Here is a 22,265-nt window from a genome sequence, read left to right as displayed (position 1 = left end):
AGAGGAAAAAGAAGGGTTTAAAAGGAAATTCCGTCCATATAATTTTGTCATGAGATTCACCGATGGAACCTTAATGTGTAATGATCAACTTCTCTATTTTAAAATTGGTTATAATTTAGCCAAGTAATAATTTAGAATTTGTAACAATTTAATTCTAACAAAAACTAAAATATTACCAATTTGAAAATATAATGACTAAATCGTTACAATTAAAATTCAAAAACTAAAGGGTGTGTTTGAGAGTGATGATAGGATGAATGAAAGATATCTGATTTTTCAAAACCACCTACAAGTGTGTTTGGGAGTAAAAATCACTTTTCTTTCCATTGACCATAGCGAATTTAATTGATATTAAGAAAAATTAAGATTATTAAAGTATTAAGGGTGATTTTGAAAAATCAAATATACTTAAAAATAATAAAATCAAATAAAATTTTCTTAAATAATCGCATAAAATAGTACATTAAACTGAAGAGGAATCTCTTCTGGCAAGACAATGGATTGGAATATTGATTAGAGAAGCTGCGTTGTGAAACAGAGAAGAGAACCAACGAAGATTATTGTACTATATATAACTCAACATTGAATTTTATACACTTTCAAATAACTCCTCACATTTATTTTTGAAGCAAAAATCTTAATTTCAATTCAGATAGTTGAAATTTAACATGAGAAAAGAATATTATAGAAACAAAGAACCGTGGTACAGGTGCAAATACAATCAAGTAGTTGGAAAGAAATATCTATAAAAGAAGAGTATCATGCTTAAAAAATTAACCCACCCAAAATTTGATTTTGGGAGACCCCATTTCATTCCTTTAGGATCCACTCTGAGGGGAGGCATACTTTGAGAAAACAAAAGAGAAAATGAATATCCTCACGTCACAAGAGATCTAACAATCTAATTATAATAGCAAGATGTCATTGTATACCTTGGAAGAAGAGGTTCCTCTATTTTCTCTTGTCGATTCCCTCCGAAGTATCTCATCTCCAATTCTTGAATTAACCAATGGTATATAAAGAATCTAACCCCAAAGTCTTTTGGTATTGAACCCACCAGAAGATTCGAATTTGAGACCTCTAAGCCGTTATGACCAAGAGACCCAAGCCATTGCCAAACTTGACCTGTCACTGGGGCAACAGACCAAAAGTAACTACAGTCATTAAATGATATGACAGTGCAAAATATAGGCAAAAAAGATGCACACTAAGAAGTGAAACCACATGAAAATTCAGTATTTATAAGGTTTTAAAAGGATAAATCATGAAGTTGTAGTTTGTCAACGGTAGAAGAATGGGAGATATCAACAACCACATTATAATAAGCAATGTCCACGAGATCTCTTACTTGCTACAACGAACATAAGAAATCATATCATATGACCACCTTCACTAAAAACAATCAATTTAGAAGTCCTTTCCCTTCGGTGAGCAGATTCTTATAATAAGATAGAACTATAAATCAAACGCTATCTACTTATCAAGTCCGTGCAAATTCCTTCAGGTTATGTAACTCTAAAAGACAATCAATCATCACTAACATTATAGTAAATTCTCTCATTTATATCATGCATTTTAGTTGGAATTCTCCATTTCGCGGTCCATCTCTTGCTTCCACTTCAAGCCTATTCGGGTCAATCACTGGAAATTAATTCATCCAAACAATAATTTAGCTACTGTATCTAGATTTATATCATGGAGAAGAGGAAGAATAAGTAAGGATCCAACCCTTATTATTGTGGCGCATGGCGCATGTATCTGAGCATCACCTCGCCTATGCTTTGGTTGCTTTGTTAAACCCAAATTTTGTACTGAAATTCCATGCAAGAAGAAACCCAAAATAAACAAATCATTGAAATTTACTTCACAAATTTTAATGGTTCCACAGTGACAATGTATAGAAATATACGTTTTTCTTATATTCTAACATGGAAATCTATATTTGAGACACCAATATTTTAAGACATTTCTAGATAATCTATATTTCAAACTAATATGTCACGACATGTTGAGGCAACAAATATTATGAAACATATCGAGGCAATAAATATTTTGAAACATACTGAAGCAACCCACATTTCTAGACATTTCAAGGCACCGATTTTTCGAGATATTAAAGAGTTGAGCCAGCCAATTTGAGAGAATCTATATATTTCATGATATTTCATGATATTGTGAGTCAACCAACTTTTATGAGACATTTTCAGACAACCAATTTCTCAAGATATATTAAGACAACTTATATCCGAGGAACTTTAGAGGCTAACAAATTTTCAGGAGAATTTGTACCTCAAAGAAGCCAATATTTCAGGATAGTCCATAATTAAAGCAACCCATATTTTGAAAAAATCCATAAATCGAGGAAAAAAGTATTTCAAGACAAACAGAGACAATCAATATGTCGAGAGATAATTGATTTATCAAGGTACTAAATATTTTGAGATAATCTTTATACTAGATATATCGGTACAACATAACATATAAAGAAAGATCAATGAGAATAAAAATACGTGAATAAGCAAAAGCTATTTTAGAAAACAAAAACAATATCACAACCTAAAAAAATTTACAAAGTCAAGTATTTTAAGAAAACATTACCAAATGACTCATCAATTTAGACGATATGGCATATAAGCAAAAGCTGATTCATCAATTTAGATGATATGACATATAAGAAAAAGCTAATTTAAGTGTCAACGGCTAAAGACAACAACTTCTTACATGAGAACAGAATGTTGTAAACAATCAAACTTGAAGCAAACAAAATCCCACAAATTACTCGATAATCATGTAAACAAATGAGCATGGTGAAATAACAAGAAAATTATATAAAGAAAATATTACCAAGTTCAGATGATGAGACGTACGAACATAAAGCCATTTTGGGTGTCCACGGCTGAAGACAACATCCCCATTACATAAGAACAAAGTGTAATTGACAACAAAACAAATAAAACATAAATCAAGACTTCACAACAATGATACTAATCATGTACAAATGAGAATCTATGATCCAGCTAGCAATTTACCTAACTACAGTGTTTAGAAGAGTAGCATGCCTTATCCTTTTTCCGTAGAGCCAAATAACTTTGTTAATTCATTTTGTAACCTAAAAAGGGAACAGCAATTATAATAAACTTGAAGGGAACAGGAAAAATTGTAGCCAATCAAGCTAATAAAGTCACTCAAGCAAAATTTAGAGCCAGTATTTAACCACAAAAGTAAAACTACTTCCCTGTGCATGATAGATTAGCACCTCATACAAATGAGCCAATAGAGGGAAGCACAGTGATTCCATCATGAATTTCCTGTTCAAAATTAGAGCAATGATCAAAACAATTTTAGATGGAAAAAGAAAGAAAGCAACAAGTTGAATTCCAAGAAACTGAAGAAACGTTTGTGGAGATGGGTGTTTGAAGTTCAGCAGTCCTACAAGTTAGCGCTGCAGCAAATAAGCAGGAGACTAAACCAAGCAAAAAATTGTAGTTACCTAAGTTATATAACAGCAACATTTTTTAGTAAACCTTATGTGGAATCCATCCTGCAGGTTGATTGCCATGTAACGATAGTCTAATAATATTATAACTTCTCCTTTTCCCTTCCTCCAATATTCACCTCTTCAGCAAGGCTAGGAGAAGTGGAGAAAAAACCTCCCGACCAAAAGAACCACGTCATTTCACACCCTCTCCTAATGGGTCGATTCTATAATATAATCTTCCGTGAATCTAAAGTATCAAGCATAATGTAAAATGTAAAGGCTAAAAGTAATGCACGACATCAAAGCAAAGTAAACAAAACAAAACAAAGAAAAGATAAATAAAATAAGATATTAGACGAAGAGATAGCCAGTGATGTGGGAAAAAATAACAACTATATTAGTTTGTTACGAGTTATCTAATTAATTATTATTATTATTTTTTTTTAGAAGTCCTAAATAATTTAATTAAGTTAATTTAATTTATTAATTTGTTTATCAACATTTTAGAATTAATTAGTTTCGAGTATTGAGAGGTTTGTCCCTTGCTGGCCATGAATGAACTTGGCTTAATCCAAGATCCGCTATATCAGTGGGAAGGATGGGAGAGGGAAATAAAGGACACGGTAATCTTGCTACCTGAACCACAACCACTTCTTTGTTCAAAGCCTAGACGGCTCAGTACATAGGTATTCAATTCTAATTCTACTTCCACAAGAAGAAGAAGAAGAAATCACTTCCTTTTTCAATATTATTGCCCAAGCATGGTGATTTTTACCTACATTGTCCATTTCTACTATTTTACCTATTTAACTTAATGCTACCTCCAATTATATTCCTCTTATCGATATACAATTTTTGGAAATCTTAATTAGGCAAAACAATCCTTAATTCCAGCAAGAGTTGCAAAAATTCTAATTCAAAGCATTGGTCTAGTTACGTCTTGGGAAAACTTAATACTCGAGGAAGGTGAATGACCTTTTATGGGCAATATATACTTCAAAGGAGCTTAAATTCAAAGCATTATTTAAAAGCCACTTAAGACTCCAGCCATTTATTTTTCCAATGCCAGTACGTAGGAATCTTTGGGGAGCAGTTTTCCAAAATTTCAGCTTGTCTTAGGTGTTAAACTATAGCGTAACAAGTCATTTGAGTTCTCTCTGAGACATTCTTGTCTTGGGTTTAAGAACCGAACAAAGATAGCTTGCGGGTAGGGGCTTATGGGTTGAAAGAAATGCCAGAATTTTTAAGATTGCGTTTAAGTACTATATTCTAACCCAAAAATAAATAAATAAATAAATAAGAACAATCAAAGTTTAAAAGATTCAGGAAATAAACCCAAAAAGAGAGAGAAAGCAAATAACCAGTCCCCAATTTCTAAACTAATTTTCTCTTCAACACCCGTAAATGAAATCTTGAATTCATTATTGAAGGTTCGTTGCAATAATTATCACAAAATTATAAACACGCAGCAAGGAGATGCAAATGACTGCACAGCACCGTATAAGTGATATTGCAAGTATTTCAAGTTCAATGAACAGATATAAGATAGATATACATACCTCCTAAGAGAATACCCATACCCACATCCATTAAATTTATTTTCAGCAACTTGACTAATTCCACTAGGAACTGAACTGTTTAGCACCATTGCGCAGTTAATAACATAAAATAAAATAGAGCAATTGAATGTTACAGCATAGGTCACTTACAGATTCTTGCTTTCTGCTCAGTGCTCATGGCTGCGAGGAGAGCTCCAAAATTTGCCACGACCGAATATGGCAAATGGAGAGCAACAATGGTTTGTAGGTGATATGTGCAATTAGGGAAGTCTTGGTTGATAACCAATCTAGCAACCACAAAACTACTATAAGAAAGTAAATTGCACTCCAAAAGGCAAAAACATTGAAGAAAGATCTAATACCCAGATTTGTCACATCAATTGATGACACTCAAGAGGGTCATGCCATTCTTTGTACTTGGTGGAAACTAGGAAAGACAAGTCAAGTCTGTAAGACAACCATAAACCGAAGCCAAGGACATTCACCATCTCACTTTCAAGAAAAGATTGACCTTCATCACCGGTCAAATTCTTCTTTACTCAGTGATGGAGAGTGAAAGCATTGATCTCACCATACTGTATTTTGCACAAGGTATAAATTTCAATCTGGTATTAACCATCTACGCTGGTAACTCTATATTTTAAAACAATGTTGGGTTATACATGTTTGGGACGTCGCATCAGTAGACATTTCTTATTCAACAAACTTATAAAAACATTAAGCTATTATCCTGATCTTGGGCGGATAGCGGGAATCGAACCCGCATCTTCTCCTTGGCAAGGAGAAATTTTACCATTCAACTATATCCGCATTTTTTTGTTGTTTTTGATCCGCAATGTACGGTTTACATCCTTGCAAAGCTAAGCTATTATACTAGGCTATTATATCCCCCAGACAAGCCTAAGTTTTGCCAATTTTGATTCAAAGTCGTATCAACTCATATAACAAATTCCTAAACTTGTGTCCAGATCCAATCATAACTAATTAGTTCTTTGTGTTAATTTCATAGTTAGGATTAGGTTCACACATTGATCATTTCCAAAAAAACGTGGGAACAGAAGACAACAAAAATAAATTAAAAAGGCCCCAGCTGGACATAAAACTCAAAACCATAATCATAGTAGTCCATATGAAGTATGCAAATATTTTCAGACATTATCATAACACGTGTTCAAAAAATTTCCACAGGAATTTAATACATGCTAGCTTCTATAAAATTCTAGAGTAAATGAGCATCATCAAATCTGAGCTTCTATAAAATTCTAGAGTAAATGAGATAAATGTTGGGAGAAAACCTACCCAGCATTGCCAAACCCGAAGCCACCGCATACAGCTCGCAGATTTCCCATACCGTAACCAACAAAGGCAAACGATGAAAGAAAAAAACAAGTAAAAGTATTATTTACTTTAAGAACGGTACGAAAAAATATTGTTTACCTCTCTTCATCCAGGTGGCTTCAGGTTTGGCCATGAGAATCTGAGTGGAAACTGAGATTTGCACCCACTAAAACCCCAAGCAATAGTAGAGGAAATTGAGATTGAGAAGTAAACAGATAAGCAAATCATGAGAAGGTGGATGAATGAGAGAGAGAGAGAGAGCAGAAGGACCTTACAAAAGGGTCCGCGATGCAAAGATTCAAGAGTCACCGTTCCTCGTCGACTTCATTCTGATAGCTCTTTCATCCCCAATAAGAACAGCACAGCAGACGCAAAGAATAGAAGAGCTACACGGTCCGCACCCACTAAAAACCCTAGCCGAACAAGATGAAATTGGGATTCCAAGGTAAGCAATAAGCAAAAAAAAAAAATACTCGTAATGTATTTAGGGTTTGAAATTCTGGCAAATAGAATTGCGGCGAGGGGAGGACCTTCCATCCAATGCACAAAATCGTCGATCTCTCCCCGATTGAGAGAATCATACCATCATGCGCCGTACTTGATTTCATTCCGAGCCGTACTTGATTTCATTCCGATTCGTGAAACCCTAGACGTAATGATCATCCAGGGCTCCGTAGTCGGAGGGAGAAGAGAGTGGAGAGGCGATCGGAGTTTGTAATGATCAACCATGGATTTGGTGTCCTTCGAGTGAAGGGGATGATGGATGAACAGAACTGATTACTTCATTTCCGTTTTATAGCCCTCGAGTACGTGTCGACTACGTGTCTGCGTAAGGTGTAAGCGACCTGGATTTTTATTTTTATTTAATTCTTTTTCTTTCATGGTCAAAACTGGAATAAATAAATAATAGCAATAATAATTACAATAACCGGTCGGTTTTGTCAGAACCCAACCCGTCTGGGCGGCTTGGTTTTAGTCATCTGTTGAAAGAAACCAATAAATATATATACATATTTAAGTAAAACTGTATTTTTTAACCAAAAAGTAAAAGATAAAAAATACTCTGGTTCCTATACTTACCTAAAGTAACAATTTAATCATGAACTTTTAACCAAAATTAAATGATGGATATAAAGTTTTTTCCTTTAGTAAAATTCTAACCATTCTATGAACTCACACTTCAAGTAGAAGTGAAATAGTCTTCTTCATCGTATCAATACTAGATGACTAGTGATGAGTGAATCATTCCCGAAATGGAAAAAGAATAAAGAAAAAAAAGTTTATACATGAGGGGAAAATGGCGAAAGAAAACATAGTAACCTCATATGAACCACAATCGTGTTAGAATTGTCGTCGGTTTAATTAAACGTTTGTTCAGAGTCATCGAACGATCTTGTGCACATTTCATCGATAGTTACGCAATGAAAAACAATAAAACCTGATTATTCAAAACAAAATAATATGAAATTGGAAAATGAAATAGCTTATATACCTAGGAGGGAAACAACGAAAGAAAGCGTAGTAACTTCAGAAGAACCACAGTGGTATCGGAATTGCGATCAATTCATGATGTATTTCATAAATTGCATCAAAGCATGACACGAAAACCTTAGAACCCGTAGCAACAGAAGATAGAAATTTAAAGGCTGAAACAGAGTAAATAACTTATGAGAAACAGAGAAAACGAAGCCGTTGAGGAAGGCAGAAAGTTTATGAAATAGAAACAGTGAAAATTTCACTATTTAGTGAAACGTTTGTTTTCGAAGGATGAAGCGTGGCACATAAACCCTGAAAATGAGGAGACGAGATTCGGAGGTCGAAACGGAGATGAGAGTCGATGAGAAAAACAGAGAAAACAAAGCCATTGAACTATTTTCGTTGAGAAAATAATCGTTATTCTATGATGATAAGCAAGTCTCTTTTAGATTGCTATTTTCTTATTGGTATTGTAGAATCCTCATTTTTAGTTTCTTTTGTTTGAATCCAAACCAAAGACAAAAACCTTAGTTTGAAGCAAGTCCCTTTATTATGGGCGAGGATGCTAAGCCCATAAGTTGATGTGGACAAACTCGTAATGTGGGCTAGGCTTTAAACAAAAGCCCATTAAATAAACCGCATGGCGTACATGGTCCGAAAAGAATTGCTTGCTATTTTCTTCCTGGGTATTGTAGAATCCTCGATTTTTAGTTTTAGTTTGAAGCAAGTCCCTTTATTATGGGCGAAGATGCTAAGCCCATAAGTTGATGTGGACAAACTTGTAATGTGGATTGGGCTTTCAACAAAAGCCCATTAAATAAACCGCGTGCAGTCCGCATGGCGTACATAGTCCAAAAAGATTTGCTTCTATAAATTGTGAAATTTTCGTTGTTTCTATTACAGTTCCCGCCTTCTTCAATGACTTCATTTTCTCTATTTTTCTCATTGACTCTCATCTCCGTTTCAACCTCCGAATCTCGTCTCCTCCTTTTTAGGGTTCATGGGTCAAGTTTCATCATCCGAAAACAAATACTTCACTAAATAGTAAAATTTTCACAATTTTTATTTCATACACTTTCCGCCTTCTTCAACGACTTCGTTTTCTCTGTTTTCCATGGGTTATCTACTCTGTTTCAGCCTTTGAATCTCTATCTTCTAGGATTTTTGTGTCATGTTTTGATGCAATTTATGAAATACATCATGAATTGACCGTAATTCCAACACCACTGTGGTTATTTTGAGGTTACTATGCTTTCTTTCGTTGTTTCCCTCCCAGGTATAAGCTATTTCATATTCCAATTTCGGATTATTTTGTTTTGAGTAATTAGATTTATTGTTTTGCATCGTGTAACTACCGATGAAATGTGCACACGATCGTCGAACGTCTCTGAACGTGCTTTTAAATGTGATTTTGACCCTATTGATTGTGAATTATGTTACAGTTTCAAGAAAAATATGATTTTTTTTACTTTTTATTTTTATTTTTTCATCATAAACACTTGTAAACTCGTTCGTTATTTTGAAAATCTGTACAAGTTGGGAAAGAAAAACGTATATTTCTATACGTTGTCACTGTAGTACCATTAAAACGTTTTCAGAACTTCAATTCCAATCAACAACCAAACGTGGCTAAATATAAACAAATTAACGGAGTATTTATTTTCGAATAAATAACCAAAATGAAATTATTTTTTTCCCTATAGCCGTTTGAATGGAGCGGGCCGTTGACCAAGTCAACCTTTGGAAGGACGCGGATTGGACACGGTTAAAGTTAAGAGTTTAAAAAGCAAGCCGAAGAAGAGAAGAGAGGATCTATCCTTCCGGTTCCCGCCATTCCACCTCCTTCTTCAGAAGTGAAGAAAGTGTTCGTCGTAGCTGCGTAATCGTTGACGGCCATCTCTCAGGGTTTCGTTTCGGTTACCTCCGCACGAGTATCTCGACATCTCCACAACGACGCCTCCTCCTCCGGTATGATTTCCACCCCCCCCCCCCTCTCTGCACTGTTATCTGTTTTTTATCGCAAAATCCTAAATTAGGGTTTTAATGGCAGGCGAAGTTGTTCTTACCCTTTTATTTGCAGATGGTGAGCCAGAACCTTCATTCGCTATTTATTCAAGGCGCACGCACTAGACGTATTCCACATTCGTTTGTCTCGATGAGACCGAAATCAAAATCCCCGGGGTTCGAGTAAGTTCAATTTCTTGTTCTATGCGGAGAGAACTAAAACAAATCTATTTAGTCGTTGTAGCTTCTTCGGCTGTACAGGAGAACAAGATTTAACTGTCGTCATGAGTAATTCAATATTTTGTGATAAATCCTGGTTTGGAATTCACTTATTAGTAGTAAACTTTCGCATCATCTTAGAATGTTGTACTTTCATTCACTTTGTTTTGCATTTTATCTTCGCCATCATGGTCATATTTACTTATCGATGAAGGGTGACGATTGTTGAATACTGCTTTGCAAACTCTCACGATGGGTATAGCTGAAAACTCAATTTCTAGGTGGGGAATTTATAATCTGATTGAAGTTACACATGCTAGTCACAATTTTAGTAACTTTTTTGTGAACATGATCAATAATAACATGCACTGGTATTACCCAACAAATTTAAGGATCGTTTAGTAGCATTATTATATCTCTCTTCTCAATTTTCGTTTCACTGGTTAGAATTTTGGAGGAATAAGAACAATCTGATTACTTTGATGGATACGAAATTAAAACATCCTCATTTCTTCACATAGTTTTTTGTATCTATCCTTTTCTCTACATAATATATACAATAATATCTACAAATCAGTCACACTTTCTATGAGCTTTCTTCTTAACAGTCTGAGATTGCAGGTTCTTGAACGAAATCCCTTTTATCGAATGAAACTGCATCGGGGAGGTGAATAATGGAGGCAGTGAATGTGGAGGAGTTTCCCCTGTTGAGTGGTAGCTGAGCCCTCTTTGATTCTTAAAGGCACACACACTAGACGGCAACGGTATTCATTCAGTCTCGATGAGACCAAAATCCAAACCCTTGGTGTTCCTCGCTGTTCCTTCGAGCCATAGTGGTCCAGTCCAGTGTTTGAGTAAGATGAATTTCTTCTATCCAGAGAGAATTTATACAATTTTATTTAATTGCTGCGGCTTCTTTGGCTGTACAGGCCCATAGGATACTATTTTGAAGGAAGTTGGCTTGGTCTTTGTTGCTTCATATTTCTTTATTCGTCTGGTGATACTTGTTGTGCTATATGGAATTTACTAGCTAATTGATGTTTTAGATGGTTTTAATTGCAGCAGCCCATCACTTGCCATTTCCAAAAAAAAAAAAAGCCTGTGTCAGATAAAGCTGATTCTTGAACTTCGAGTGCTTGTATTGGTTAAGTACGGAAATCAAAATCCCCAGGGTTTGAGTAAGTTCACTTTCAGTTGATTGAGACCACATATCATGTTATTCACTCTTTTGAGATGCTTGCAGCTAGCACCTACACCTATCACCTAGGACCAGAGAATAATTCAAATTTGTAGGTTTTAGATACTTTCAATAGGACGGTGTCAAATGGTCATGATGCTAGTTTTTCTTTTCATAGCATGTAATGTATGCAAGTTTCTGTCTCTTGGTTCTGTTTGCCTGTTGAATTGTGATGTTTTGCTTACCAATTTCCCATTACGGTGACAAGAACACTAAAGAGAATTGATAGTTAGTCATGCATTAGATAGAAAACATTTTTGTCTAGTGTATCAGGTAAATGGTCAATTTTATTAATTTTACTACTTTGTAAGCCTGTTTCTGATGGATTATTTTTTTTTTTTGTTTTGAATACTATACAAATTACAATACAACATTTTCTTCGTGTTTGCTGATTTTAATTTCTTAACTTGCTGTTGATTGAAACCCACATATCATCATGTTATTCCCTCACTTTAGATACTTACAGCCGGCGCCTAGCATCATAGGTTAGTGCAAATTTTTTAGATTTTGAATAATTAGTACCCTTCCTTGTAATTATTTTTGTGGCTCTGTTGGTTGCTCTGGGTTTTGGGCTTTTGTATTTACCAATTCATCCTTGTTGTGAGTGCTATTTCTTGTTAAAGAATTGTATTTGGCCTGGATTTTATGCAATATGTTGGTGTCTAATGGTCATGATGTTAGTTTTTCTTTTCATAGCCTTTAATGTATGCCAATTTATATCCGTAAGTTTTATTTGCTTGTGGGTTTGTCATGTTTTCTGCCTTTTTCATTTCCATATATTGACAAACTTTACCAACTTACAGTTGATATCAAAATATGTCATAAGAAACTTACATTTCTTTGTCTCTAAACAACACAGATCTTGAAACTGTAACATAATTCACAATCAATAGGGTCAAAATCACATTTAAAAGCACGTTCAGAGACGTTCGACGATCGTGTGCACATTTCATCGGTAGTTACACGATGCAAAACAATAAATCTAATTACTCAAAACAAAATAATCCGAAATTGGAATATGAAATAGCTTATACCTGGGAGGGAAACAACGAAAGAAAGCATAGTAACCTCAAAATAACCACAGTGGTGTTGGAATTACGGTCAATTCATGATGTATTTCATAAATTGCATCAAAACATGACACAAAAATCCTAGAAGATAGAGATTCAAAGGCTGAAACAGAGTAGATAACCCATGGAAAACAGAGAAAACGAAGTCGTTGAAGAAGGCGGAAAGTGTATGAAATAAAAATTGTGAAAATTTTACTATTTAGTGAAGTATTTGTTTTCGGATGATGAAACTTGACCCATGAACCCTAAAAAGGAGGAGACGAGATTCGGAGGTTGAAACGGAGATGAGAGTCAATGAGAAAAATAGAGAAAATGAAGTCATTGAAGAAGGCGGGAACTGTAATAGAAACAACGAAAATTTCACAATTTATAGAAGCAAATCTTTTTGGACTATGTACGCCATGCGGACTGCACGCGGTTTATTTAATGGGCTTTTGTTGAAAGCCCAATCCACATTACAAGTTTGTCCACATCAACTTATGGGCTTAGCATCTTCGCCCATAATAAAGGGACTTGCTTCAAACTAAAACTAAAAATCGAGGATTCTACAATACCCAGGAAGAAAATAGCAAGCAATTCTTTTCGGACCATGTACGCCATGCGGTTTATTTAATGGGCTTTTGTTTAAAGCCTAGCCCACATTACGAGTTTGTCCACATCAACTTATGGGCTTAGCATCCTCGCCCATAATAAAGGGACTTGCTTCAAACTAAGGTTTTTGTCTTTGGTTTGGATTCAAACAAAAGAAACTAAAAATGAGGATTCTACAATACCAATAAGAAAATAGCAATCTAAAAGAGACTTGCTTATCATCATAGAATAACGATTATTTTCTCAACGAAAATAGTTCAATGGCTTTGTTTTCTCTGTTTTTCTCATCGACTCTCATCTCCGTTTCGACCTCCGAATCTCGTCTCCTCATTTTCAGGGTTTATGTGCCACGCTTCATCCTTCGAAAACAAACGTTTCACTAAATAGTGAAATTTTCACTGTTTCTATTTCATAAACTTTCTGCCTTCCTCAACGGCTTCGTTTTCTCTGTTTCTCATAAGTTATTTACTCTGTTTCAGCCTTTAAATTTCTATCTTCTGTTGCTACGGGTTCTAAGGTTTTCGTGTCATGCTTTGATGCAATTTATGAAATACATCATGAATTGATCGCAATTCCGATACCACTGTGGTTCTTCTGAAGTTACTACGCTTTCTTTCGTTGTTTCCCTCCTAGGTATATAAGCTATTTCATTTTCCAATTTCATATTATTTTGTTTTGAATAATCAGGTTTTATTGTTTTTCATTGCGTAACTATCGATGAAATGTGCACAAGATCGTTCGATGACTCTGAACAAACGTTTAATTAAACCGACGACAATTCTAACACGATTGTGGTTCATATGAGGTTACTATGTTTTCTTTCGCCATTTTCCCCTCATGTATAAACTTTTTTTTCTTTATTCTTTTTCCATTTCGGGAATGATTCACTCATCACTAGTCATCTAGTATTGATACGATGAAGAAGACTATTTCACTTCTACTTGAAGTGTGAGTTCATAGAATGGTTAGAATTTTACTAAAGGAAAAAACTTTATATCCATCATTTAATTTTGGTTAAAAGTTCATGATTAAATTGTTACTTTAGGTAAGTATAGGAACCAGAGTATTTTTTATCTTTTACTTTTTGGTTAAAAAAATACAGTTTTACTTAAATATGTATATATATTTATTGGTTTCTTTCAACAGATGACTAAAACCAAGCCGCCCAGACGGGTTGGGTTCTGACAAAACCGACCGGTTATTGTAATTATTATTGCTATTATTTATTTATTCCAGTTTTGACCATGAAAGAAAAAGAATTAAATAAAAATAAAAATCCAGGTCGCTTACACCTTACGCAGACACGTAGTCGACACGTACTCGAGGGCTATAAAACGGAAATGAAGTAATCAGTTCTGTTCATCCATCATCCCCTTCACTCGAAGGACACCAAATCCATGGTTGATCATTACAAACTCCGATCGCCTCTCCACTCTCTTCTCCCTCCGACTACGGAGCCCTGGATGATCATTACGTCTAGGGTTTCACGAATCGGAATGAAATCAAGTACGGCTCGGAATGAAATCAAGTACGGCGCATGATGGTATGATTCTCTCAATCGGGGAGAGATCGACGATTTTGTGCATTGGATGGAAGGTCCTCCCCTCGCCGCAATTCTATTTGCCAGAATTTCAAACCCTAAATACATTACGAGTATTTTTTTTTTTTTGCTTATTGCTTACCTTGGAATCCCAATTTCATCTTGTTCGGCTAGGGTTTTTAGTGGGTGCGGACCGTGTAGCTCTTCTATTCTTTGCGTCTGCTGTGCTGTTCTTATTGGGGATGAAAGAGCTATCAGAATGAAGTCGACGAGGAACGGTGACTCTTGAATCTTTGCATCGCGGACCCTTTTGTAAGGTCCTTCTGCTCTCTCTCTCTCTCTCATTCATCCACCTTCTCATGATTTGCTTATCTGTTTACTTCTCAATCTCAATTTCCTCTACTATTGCTTGGGGTTTTAGTGGGTGCAAATCTCAGTTTCCACTCAGATTCTCATGGCCAAACCTGAAGCCACCTGGATGAAGAGAGGTAAACAATATTTTTTCGTACCGTTCTTAAAGTAAATAATACTTTTACTTGTTTTTTTCTTTCATCGTTTGCCTTTGTTGGTTACGGTATGGGAAATCTGCGAGCTGTATGCGGTGGCTTCGGGTTTGGCAATGCTGGGTAGGTTTTCTCCCAACATTTATCTCATTTACTCTAGAATTTTATAGAAGCTCAGATTTGATGATGCTCATTTACTCTAGAATTTTATAGAAGCTAGCATGTATTAAATTCCTGTGGAAATTTTTTGAACACGTGTTATGATAATGTCTGAAAATATTTGCATACTTCATATGGACTACTATGATTATGGTTTTGAGTTTTATGTCCAGCTGGGGCCTTTTTAATTTATTTTTGTTGTCTTCTGTTCCCACGTTTTTTTGGAAATGATCAATGTGTGAACCTAATCCTAACTATGAAATTAACACAAAGAACTAATTAGTTATGATTGGATCTGGACACAAGTTTAGGAATTTGTTATATGAGTTGATACGACTTTGAATCAAAATTGGCAAAACTTAGGCTTGTCTGGGGGATATAATAGCCTAGTATAATAGCTTAGCTTTGCAAGGATGTAAACCGTACATTGCGGATCAAAAACAACAAAAAAATGCGGATATAGTTGAATGGTAAAATTTCTCCTTGCCAAGGAGAAGATGCGGGTTCGATTCCCGCTATCCGCCCAAGATCAGGATAATAGCTTAATGTTTTTATAAGTTTGTTGAATAAGAAATGTCTACTGATGCGACGTCCCAAACATGTATAACCCAACATTGTTTTAAAATATAGAGTTACCAGCGTAGATGGTTAATACCAGATTGAAATTTATACCTTGTGCAAAATACAGTATGGTGAGATCAATGCTTTCACTCTCCATCACTGAGTAAAGAAGAATTTGACCGGTGATGAAGGTCAATCTTTTCTTGAAAGTGAGATGGTGAATGTCCTTGGCTTCGGTTTATGGTTGTCTTACAGACTTGACTTGTCTTTCCTAGTTTCCACCAAGTACAAAGAATGGCATGACCCTCTTGAGTGTCATCAATTGATGTGACAAATCTGGGTATTAGATCTTTCTTCAATGTTTTTGCCTTTTGGAGTGCAATTTACTTTCTTATAGTAGTTTTGTGGTTGCTAGATTGGTTATCAACCAAGACTTCCCTAATTGCACATATCACCTACAAACCATTGTTGCTCTCCATTTGCCATATTCGGTCGTGGCAAATTTTGGAGCTCTCCTCGCAGCCATGAGCACTGAGCAGAAAGCAAGAATCTGTAAGTGACCTATGCTGTAACATTCAATTGCTCTATTTTATTTTATGTTATTAACTGCGCAATGGTGCTAAACAGTTCAGTTCCTAGTGGAATTAGTCAAGTTGCTGAAAATAAATTTAATGGATGTGGGTATGGGTATTCTCTTAGGAGGTATGTATATCTATCTTATATCTGTTCATTGAACTTGAAATACTTGCAATATCACTTATACGGTGCTGTGCAGTCATTTGCATCTCCTTGCTGCGTGTTTATAATTTTGTGATAATTATTGCAACGAACCTTCAATAATGAATTCAAGATTTCATTTACGGGTGTTGAAGAGAAAATTAGTTTAGAAATTGGGGACTGGTTATTTGCTTTCTCTCTCTTTTTGGGTTTATTTCCTGAATCTTTTAAACTTTGATTGTTCTTATTTATTTATTTATTTATTTTTGGGTTAGAATATAGTACTTAAACGCAATCTTAAAAATTCTGGCATTTCTTTCAACCCATAAGCCCCTACCCGCAAGCTATCTTTGTTCGGTTCTTAAACCCAAGACAAGAATGTCTCAGAGAGAACTCAAATGACTTGTTACGCTATAGTTTAACACCTAAGACAAGCTGAAATTTTGGAAAACTGCTCCCCAAAGATTCCTACGTACTGGCATTGGAAAAATAAATGGCTGGAGTCTTAAGTGGCTTTTAAATAATGCTTTGAATTTAAGCTCCTTTGAAGTATATATTGCCCATAAAAGGTCATTCACCTTCCTCGAGTATTAAGTTTTCCCAAGACGTAACTAGACCAATGCTTTGAATTAGAATTTTTGCAACTCTTGCTGGAATTAAGGATTGTTTTGCCTAATTAAGATTTCCAAAAATTGTATATCGATAAGAGGAATATAATTGGAGGTAGCATTAAGTTAAATAGGTAAAATAGTAGAAATGGACAATGTAGGTAAAAATCACCATGCTTGGGCAATAATATTGAAAAAGGAAGTGATTTCTTCTTCTTCTTCTTGTGGAAGTAGAATTAGAATTGAATACCTATGTACTGAGCCGTCTAGGCTTTGAACAAAGAAGTGGTTGTGGTTCAGGTAGCAAGATTACCGTGTCCTTTATTTCCCTCTCCCATCCTTCCCACTGATATAGCGGATCTTGGATTAAGCCAAGTTCATTCATGGCCAGCAAGGGACAAACCTCTCAATACTCGAAACTAATTAATTCTAAAATGTTGATAAACAAATTAATAAATTAAATTAACTTAATTAAATTATTTAGGACTTCTAAAAAAAAAATAATAATAATAATTAATTAGATAACTCGTAACAAACTAATATAGTTGTTATTTTTTCCCACATCACTGGCTATCTCTTCGTCTAATATCTTATTTTATTTATCTTTTCTTTGTTTTGTTTTGTTTACTTTGCTTTGATGTCGTGCATTACTTTTAGCCTTTACATTTTACATTATGCTTGATACTTTAGATTCACGGAAGATTATATTATAGAATCGACCCATTAGGAGAGGGTGTGAAATGACGTGGTTCTTTTGGTCGGGAGGTTTTTTCTCCACTTCTCCTAGCCTTGCTGAAGAGGTGAATATTGGAGGAAGGGAAAAGGAGAAGTTATAATATTATTAGACTATCGTTACATGGCAATCAACCTGCAGGATGGATTCCACATAAGGTTTACTAAAAAATGTTGCTGTTATATAACTTAGGTAACTACAATTTTTTGCTTGGTTTAGTCTCCTGCTTATTTGCTGCAGCGCTAACTTGTAGGACTGCTGAACTTCAAACACCCATCTCCACAAACGTTTCTTCAGTTTCTTGGAATTCAACTTGTTGCTTTCTTTCTTTTTCCATCTAAAATTGTTTTGATCATTGCTCTAATTTTGAACAGGAAATTCATGATGGAATCACTGTGCTTCCCTCTATTGGCTCATTTGTATGAGGTGCTAATCTATCATGCACAGGGAAGTAGTTTTACTTTTGTGGTTAAATACTGGCTCTAAATTTTGCTTGAGTGACTTTATTAGCTTGATTGGCTACAATTTTTCCTGTTCCCTTCAAGTTTATTATAATTGCTGTTCCCTTTTTAGGTTACAAAATGAATTAACAAAGTTATTTGGCTCTACGGAAAAAGGATAAGGCATGCTACTCTTCTAAACACTGTAGTTAGGTAAATTGCTAGCTGGATCATAGATTCTCATTTGTACATGATTAGTATCATTGTTGTGAAGTCTTGATTTATGTTTTATTTGTTTTGTTGTCAATTACACTTTGTTCTTATGTAATGGGGATGTTGTCTTCAGCCGTGGACACCCAAAATGGCTTTATGTTCGTACGTCTCATCATCTGAACTTGGTAATATTTTCTTTATATAATTTTCTTGTTATTTCACCATGCTCATTTGTTTACATGATTATCGAGTAATTTGTGGGATTTTGTTTGCTTCAAGTTTGATTGTTTACAACATTCTGTTCTCATGTAAGAAGTTGTTGTCTTTAGCCGTTGACACTTAAATTAGCTTTTTCTTATATGTCATATCATCTAAATTGATGAATCAGCTTTTGCTTATATGCCATATCGTCTAAATTGATGAGTCATTTGGTAATGTTTTCTTAAAATACTTGACTTTGTAAATTTTTTTAGGTTGTGATATTGTTTTTGTTTTCTAAAATAGCTTTTGCTTATTCACGTATTTTTATTCTCATTGATCTTTCTTTATATGTTATGTTGTACCGATATATCTAGTATAAAGATTATCTCAAAATATTTAGTACCTTGATAAATCAATTATCTCTCGACATATTGATTGTCTCTGTTTGTCTTGAAATACTTTTTTCCTCGATTTATGGATTTTTTCAAAATATGGGTTGCTTTAATTATGGACTATCCTGAAATATTGGCTTCTTTGAGGTACAAATTCTCCTGAAAATTTGTTAGCCTCTAAAGTTCCTCGGATATAAGTTGTCTTAATATATCTTGAGAAATTGGTTGTCTGAAAATGTCTCATAAAAGTTGGTTGACTCACAATATCATGAAATATCATGAAATATATAGATTCTCTCAAATTGGCTGGCTCAACTCTTTAATATCTCGAAAAATCGGTGCCTTGAAATGTCTAGAAATGTGGGTTGCTTCAGTATGTTTCAAAATATTTATTGCCTCGATATGTTTCATAATATTTGTTGCCTCAACATGTCGTGACATATTAGTTTGAAATATAGATTATCTAGAAATGTCTTAAAATATTGGTGTCTCAAATATAGATTTCCATGTTAGAATATAAGAAAAACGTATATTTCTATACATTGTCACTGTGGAACCATTAAAATTTGTGAAGTAAATTTCAATGATTTGTTTATTTTGGGTTTCTTCTTGCATGGAATTTCAGTACAAAATTTGGGTTTAACAAAGCAACCAAAGCATAGGCGAGGTGATGCTCAGATACATGCGCCATGCGCCACAATAATAAGGGTTGGATCCTTACTTATTCTTCCTCTTCTCCATGATATAAATCTAGATACAGTAGCTAAATTATTGTTTGGATGAATTAATTTCCAGTGATTGACCCGAATAGGCTTGAAGTGGAAGCAAGAGATGGACCGCGAAATGGAGAATTCCAACTAAAATGCATGATATAAATGAGAGAATTTACTATAATGTTAGTGATGATTGATTGTCTTTTAGAGTTACATAACCTGAAGGAATTTGCACGGACTTGATAAGTAGATAGCGTTTGATTTATAGTTCTATCTTATTATAAGAATCTGCTCACCGAAGGGAAAGGACTTCTAAATTGATTGTTTTTAGTGAAGGTGGTCATATGATATGATTTCTTATGTTCGTTGTAGCAAGTAAGAGATCTCGTGGACATTGCTTATTATAATGTGGTTGTTGATATCTCCCATTCTTCTACCGTTGACAAACTACAACTTCATGATTTATCCTTTTAAAACCTTATAAATACTGAATTTTCATGTGGTTTCACTTCTTAGTGTGCATCTTTTTTGCCTATATTTTGCACTGTCATATCATTTAATGACTGTAGTTACTTTTGGTCTGTTGCCCCAGTGACAGGTCAAGTTTGGCAATGGCTTGGGTCTCTTGGTCATAACGGCTTAGAGGTCTCAAATTCGAATCTTCTGGTGGGTTCAATACCAAAAGACTTTGGGGTTAGATTCTTTATATACCATTGGTTAATTCAAGAATTGGAGATGAGATACTTCGGAGGGAATCGACAAGAGAAAATAGAGGAACCTCTTCTTCCAAGGTATACAATGACATCTTGCTATTATAATTAGATTGTTAGATCTCTTGTGACGTGAGGATATTCATTTTCTCTTTTGTTTTCTCAAAGTATGCCTCCCCTCAGAGTGGATCCTAAAGGAATGAAATGGGGTCTCCCAAAATCAAATTTTGGGTGGGTTAATTTTTTAAGCATGATACTCTTCTTTTATAGATATTTCTTTCCAACTACTTGATTGTATTTGCACCTGTACCACGGTTCTTTGTTTCTATAATATTCTTTTCTCATGTTAAATTTCAACTATCTGAATTGAAATTAAGATTTTTGCTTCAAAAATAAATGTGAGGAGTTATTTGAAAGTGTATAAAATTCAATGTTGAGTTATATATAGTACAATAATCTTCGTTGGTTCTCTTCTCTGTTTCACAACGCAGCTTCTCTAATCAATATTCCAATCCATTGTCTTGCCAGAAGAGATTCCTCTTCAGTTTAATGTACTATTTTATGCGATTATTTAAGAAAATTTTATTTGATTTTATTATTTTTAAGTATATTTGATTTTTCAAAATCACCCTTAATACTTTAATAATCTTAATTTTTCTTAATATCAATTAAATTCGCTATGGTCAATGGAAAGAAAAGTGATTTTTACTCCCAAACACACTTGTAGGTGGTTTTGAAAAATCAGATATCTTTCATTCATCCTATCATCACTCTCAAACACACCCTTTAGTTTTTGAATTTTAATTGTAACGATTTAGTCATTATATTTTCAAATTGGTAATATTTTAGTTTTTGTTAGAATTAAATTGTTACAAATTCTAAATTATTACTTGGCTAAATTATAACCAATTTTAAAATAGAGAAGTTGATCATTACACATTAAGGTTCCATCGGTGAATCTCATGACAAAATTATATGGACGGAATTTCCTTTTAAACCCTTCTTTTTCCTCTGTCCCCAAGCCATCTTCTTTCTCTTTCAAACTCCCCTATAATTGTATGTGCTTAATTTTAGGGATTTTATTTGGTACAACAACTTGCAAGTTGGAATCAATTATAAATAATCAAATTTAAAAAATTAAAATATAATTTAAAAATTGAAAGTATATTTTAGAAGTATATAAATAAAAATAAATATTTTTATTTGGGTCATTTATGCAGTTGTCCCATTTTATTTTTTTGTTCAGCAGTAATTGGTATTCTTGAGGTCCATCCCCTTTGATTATTATTATTATCATTATTATTAAATAAGCAAATGATATATGCTTTTGCTTTCGAAAACTTAGCAGTTGTACAATCCGTAGTCTTTAATGACATCAGTTAGATCGAGCTTTAAACAGAAGCTCATGAAATATACTATGTGTATTAGGTCCAGCCCTTTTTGTTGTTATTTATTATTATTTAATAAAAGAAAATTTTGTTTTAGTCATTTAGTTGCTTTTGCTTCCTCTTCACGAAAACTTTTGCAACGGTACAATTTATGGCCTTCTTCCTCTCGTTCTAGGTTCTTGAGAATTTCGTGATATAAAAATTAAATTAAATTGAGTCAACATTTTGAATTTTGTTATACAAAATATTAGAGTTTCAAATGCAGCCCAAGATAATAAACAAAGCTCATTCTCTAACAGGCCCACCTCGATTGATAATAAACAAAGACCATTCTCTATGAGGTCCACCCCAACTATTGATCGAAGTCTAAATATCTACCAGAAAAATGCATTCGAATTAAATGAAAAATGTATTT

The 22,265-nt window shown here is 34.3% G+C and overlaps 2 protein-coding genes and 2 non-coding genes across 59 annotated transcripts; 2 read left to right on the top strand and 2 right to left on the bottom strand.

The window, feature by feature from the left end:
• Positions 1-543: 543 nt before the first annotated feature.
• Positions 544-7,295, bottom strand: LOC111025746 (uncharacterized). 26 transcript variants are annotated; one of them, XR_015788308.1, is made up of 10 exons: positions 6,906-7,274; positions 6,337-6,788; positions 5,188-5,324; positions 5,038-5,112; positions 3,491-3,725; positions 3,257-3,308; positions 3,030-3,109; positions 2,845-2,896; positions 1,729-1,811; positions 544-1,131 (listed from the first exon to the last, which is right to left on the bottom strand). XR_015788308.1 is itself a non-coding variant. In XM_088118751.1 (9 exons), the coding sequence occupies exons 3-6, from the start codon at positions 6,384-6,386 to the stop codon at positions 3,197-3,199; spliced, it is 369 nt and encodes a 122-aa protein (XP_087974877.1). In that variant the 5' UTR covers positions 6,387-6,541; positions 6,651-6,788; positions 6,906-7,271; the 3' UTR covers positions 544-1,131; positions 1,729-1,811; positions 2,845-2,896; positions 3,030-3,196. The 26 variants fall into 26 exon arrangements, 16 of the variants coding, with proteins under 16 accessions (XP_087974877.1, XP_087974875.1, XP_087974886.1 ...); XR_015788301.1 differs by adding an exon at positions 5,400-5,464 and having other exon boundaries at positions 3,030-3,725; positions 5,188-5,342; positions 6,906-7,284; XR_015788303.1 differs by adding an exon at positions 5,400-5,464 and having other exon boundaries at positions 3,030-3,725; positions 5,188-5,339; positions 6,906-7,284.
• TRNAG-GCC (transfer RNA glycine (anticodon GCC)) lies at positions 5,777-5,847 on the bottom strand. The gene has a single exon. It is a non-coding gene; the product is annotated as a tRNA-Gly (tRNA).
• Positions 7,296-9,652: 2,357 nt separating the features above from the next.
• On the top strand, positions 9,653-20,932 carry LOC111025750 (uncharacterized). Of its 31 annotated transcripts, XR_015788295.1 has the most exons (12): positions 9,653-9,819; positions 9,932-10,038; positions 10,696-14,568; positions 14,687-15,138; positions 16,151-16,287; positions 16,363-16,437; positions 17,751-17,985; positions 18,168-18,219; positions 18,367-18,446; positions 18,580-18,631; positions 19,665-19,747; positions 20,345-20,813. XR_015788295.1 is itself a non-coding variant. In XM_088118707.1 (9 exons), the coding sequence occupies exons 3-6, from the start codon at positions 15,089-15,091 to the stop codon at positions 18,277-18,279; spliced, it is 369 nt and encodes a 122-aa protein (XP_087974833.1). In that variant the 5' UTR covers positions 14,165-14,568; positions 14,687-14,824; positions 14,934-15,088; the 3' UTR covers positions 18,280-18,446; positions 18,580-18,631; positions 19,665-19,747; positions 20,345-20,813. The 31 variants fall into 31 exon arrangements, 20 of the variants coding, with proteins under 20 accessions (XP_087974836.1, XP_087974835.1, XP_087974834.1 ...); XR_015788291.1 differs by having other exon boundaries at positions 18,168-18,446; XR_015788294.1 differs by having other exon boundaries at positions 17,751-18,219.
• TRNAG-GCC (transfer RNA glycine (anticodon GCC)) lies at positions 15,628-15,698 on the top strand. The gene has a single exon. It is a non-coding gene; the product is annotated as a tRNA-Gly (tRNA).
• Positions 20,933-22,265: the final 1,333 nt, after the last annotated feature.

Source organism: Momordica charantia, assembly GCF_013281855.1.
Source record: "Momordica charantia cultivar OHB3-1 chromosome 10 unlocalized genomic scaffold, Mcharantia_2.0 BLBB01000010.1, whole genome shotgun sequence".
Classification (NCBI taxonomy): domain Eukaryota; kingdom Viridiplantae; phylum Streptophyta; class Magnoliopsida; order Cucurbitales; family Cucurbitaceae; genus Momordica; species Momordica charantia.
This window is presented reverse-complemented; position numbering and strand designations above follow the sequence as displayed.

What these genes read in the sequence shown, in the direction of transcription:
- LOC111025750 (XM_088118710.1), top strand. Translation starts at nt 15,089, where the DNA reads ATGGGAAATCTGCGAGCTGTATGCGGTGGCTTCGGGTTTGGCAATGCT. An exon ending in TTCGGGTTTGGCAATGCTGG is followed by an intron (nt 15,139 to 16,150) that starts GTAGGTTTTCTC and finishes TGTGGTTGCTAG; the next exon opens with ATTGGTTATCAACCAAGACT. An exon ending in TATGGGTATTCTCTTAGGAG is followed by an intron (nt 16,438 to 18,167) that starts GTATGTATATCT and finishes AATTTTGAACAG; the next exon opens with GAAATTCATGATGGAATCAC.
- LOC111025746 (XM_088118751.1), bottom strand. Translation starts at nt 6,386, where the DNA reads ATGGGAAATCTGCGAGCTGTATGCGGTGGCTTCGGGTTTGGCAATGCT. An exon ending in TGAGCAGAAAGCAAGAATCT is followed by an intron (nt 5,108 to 5,187) that starts GTAAGTGACCTA and finishes TAAACAGTTCAG; the next exon opens with TTCCTAGTGGAATTAGTCAA. An exon ending in TATGGGTATTCTCTTAGGAG is followed by an intron (nt 3,309 to 5,037) that starts GTATGTATATCT and finishes AATTTTGAACAG; the next exon opens with GAAATTCATGATGGAATCAC.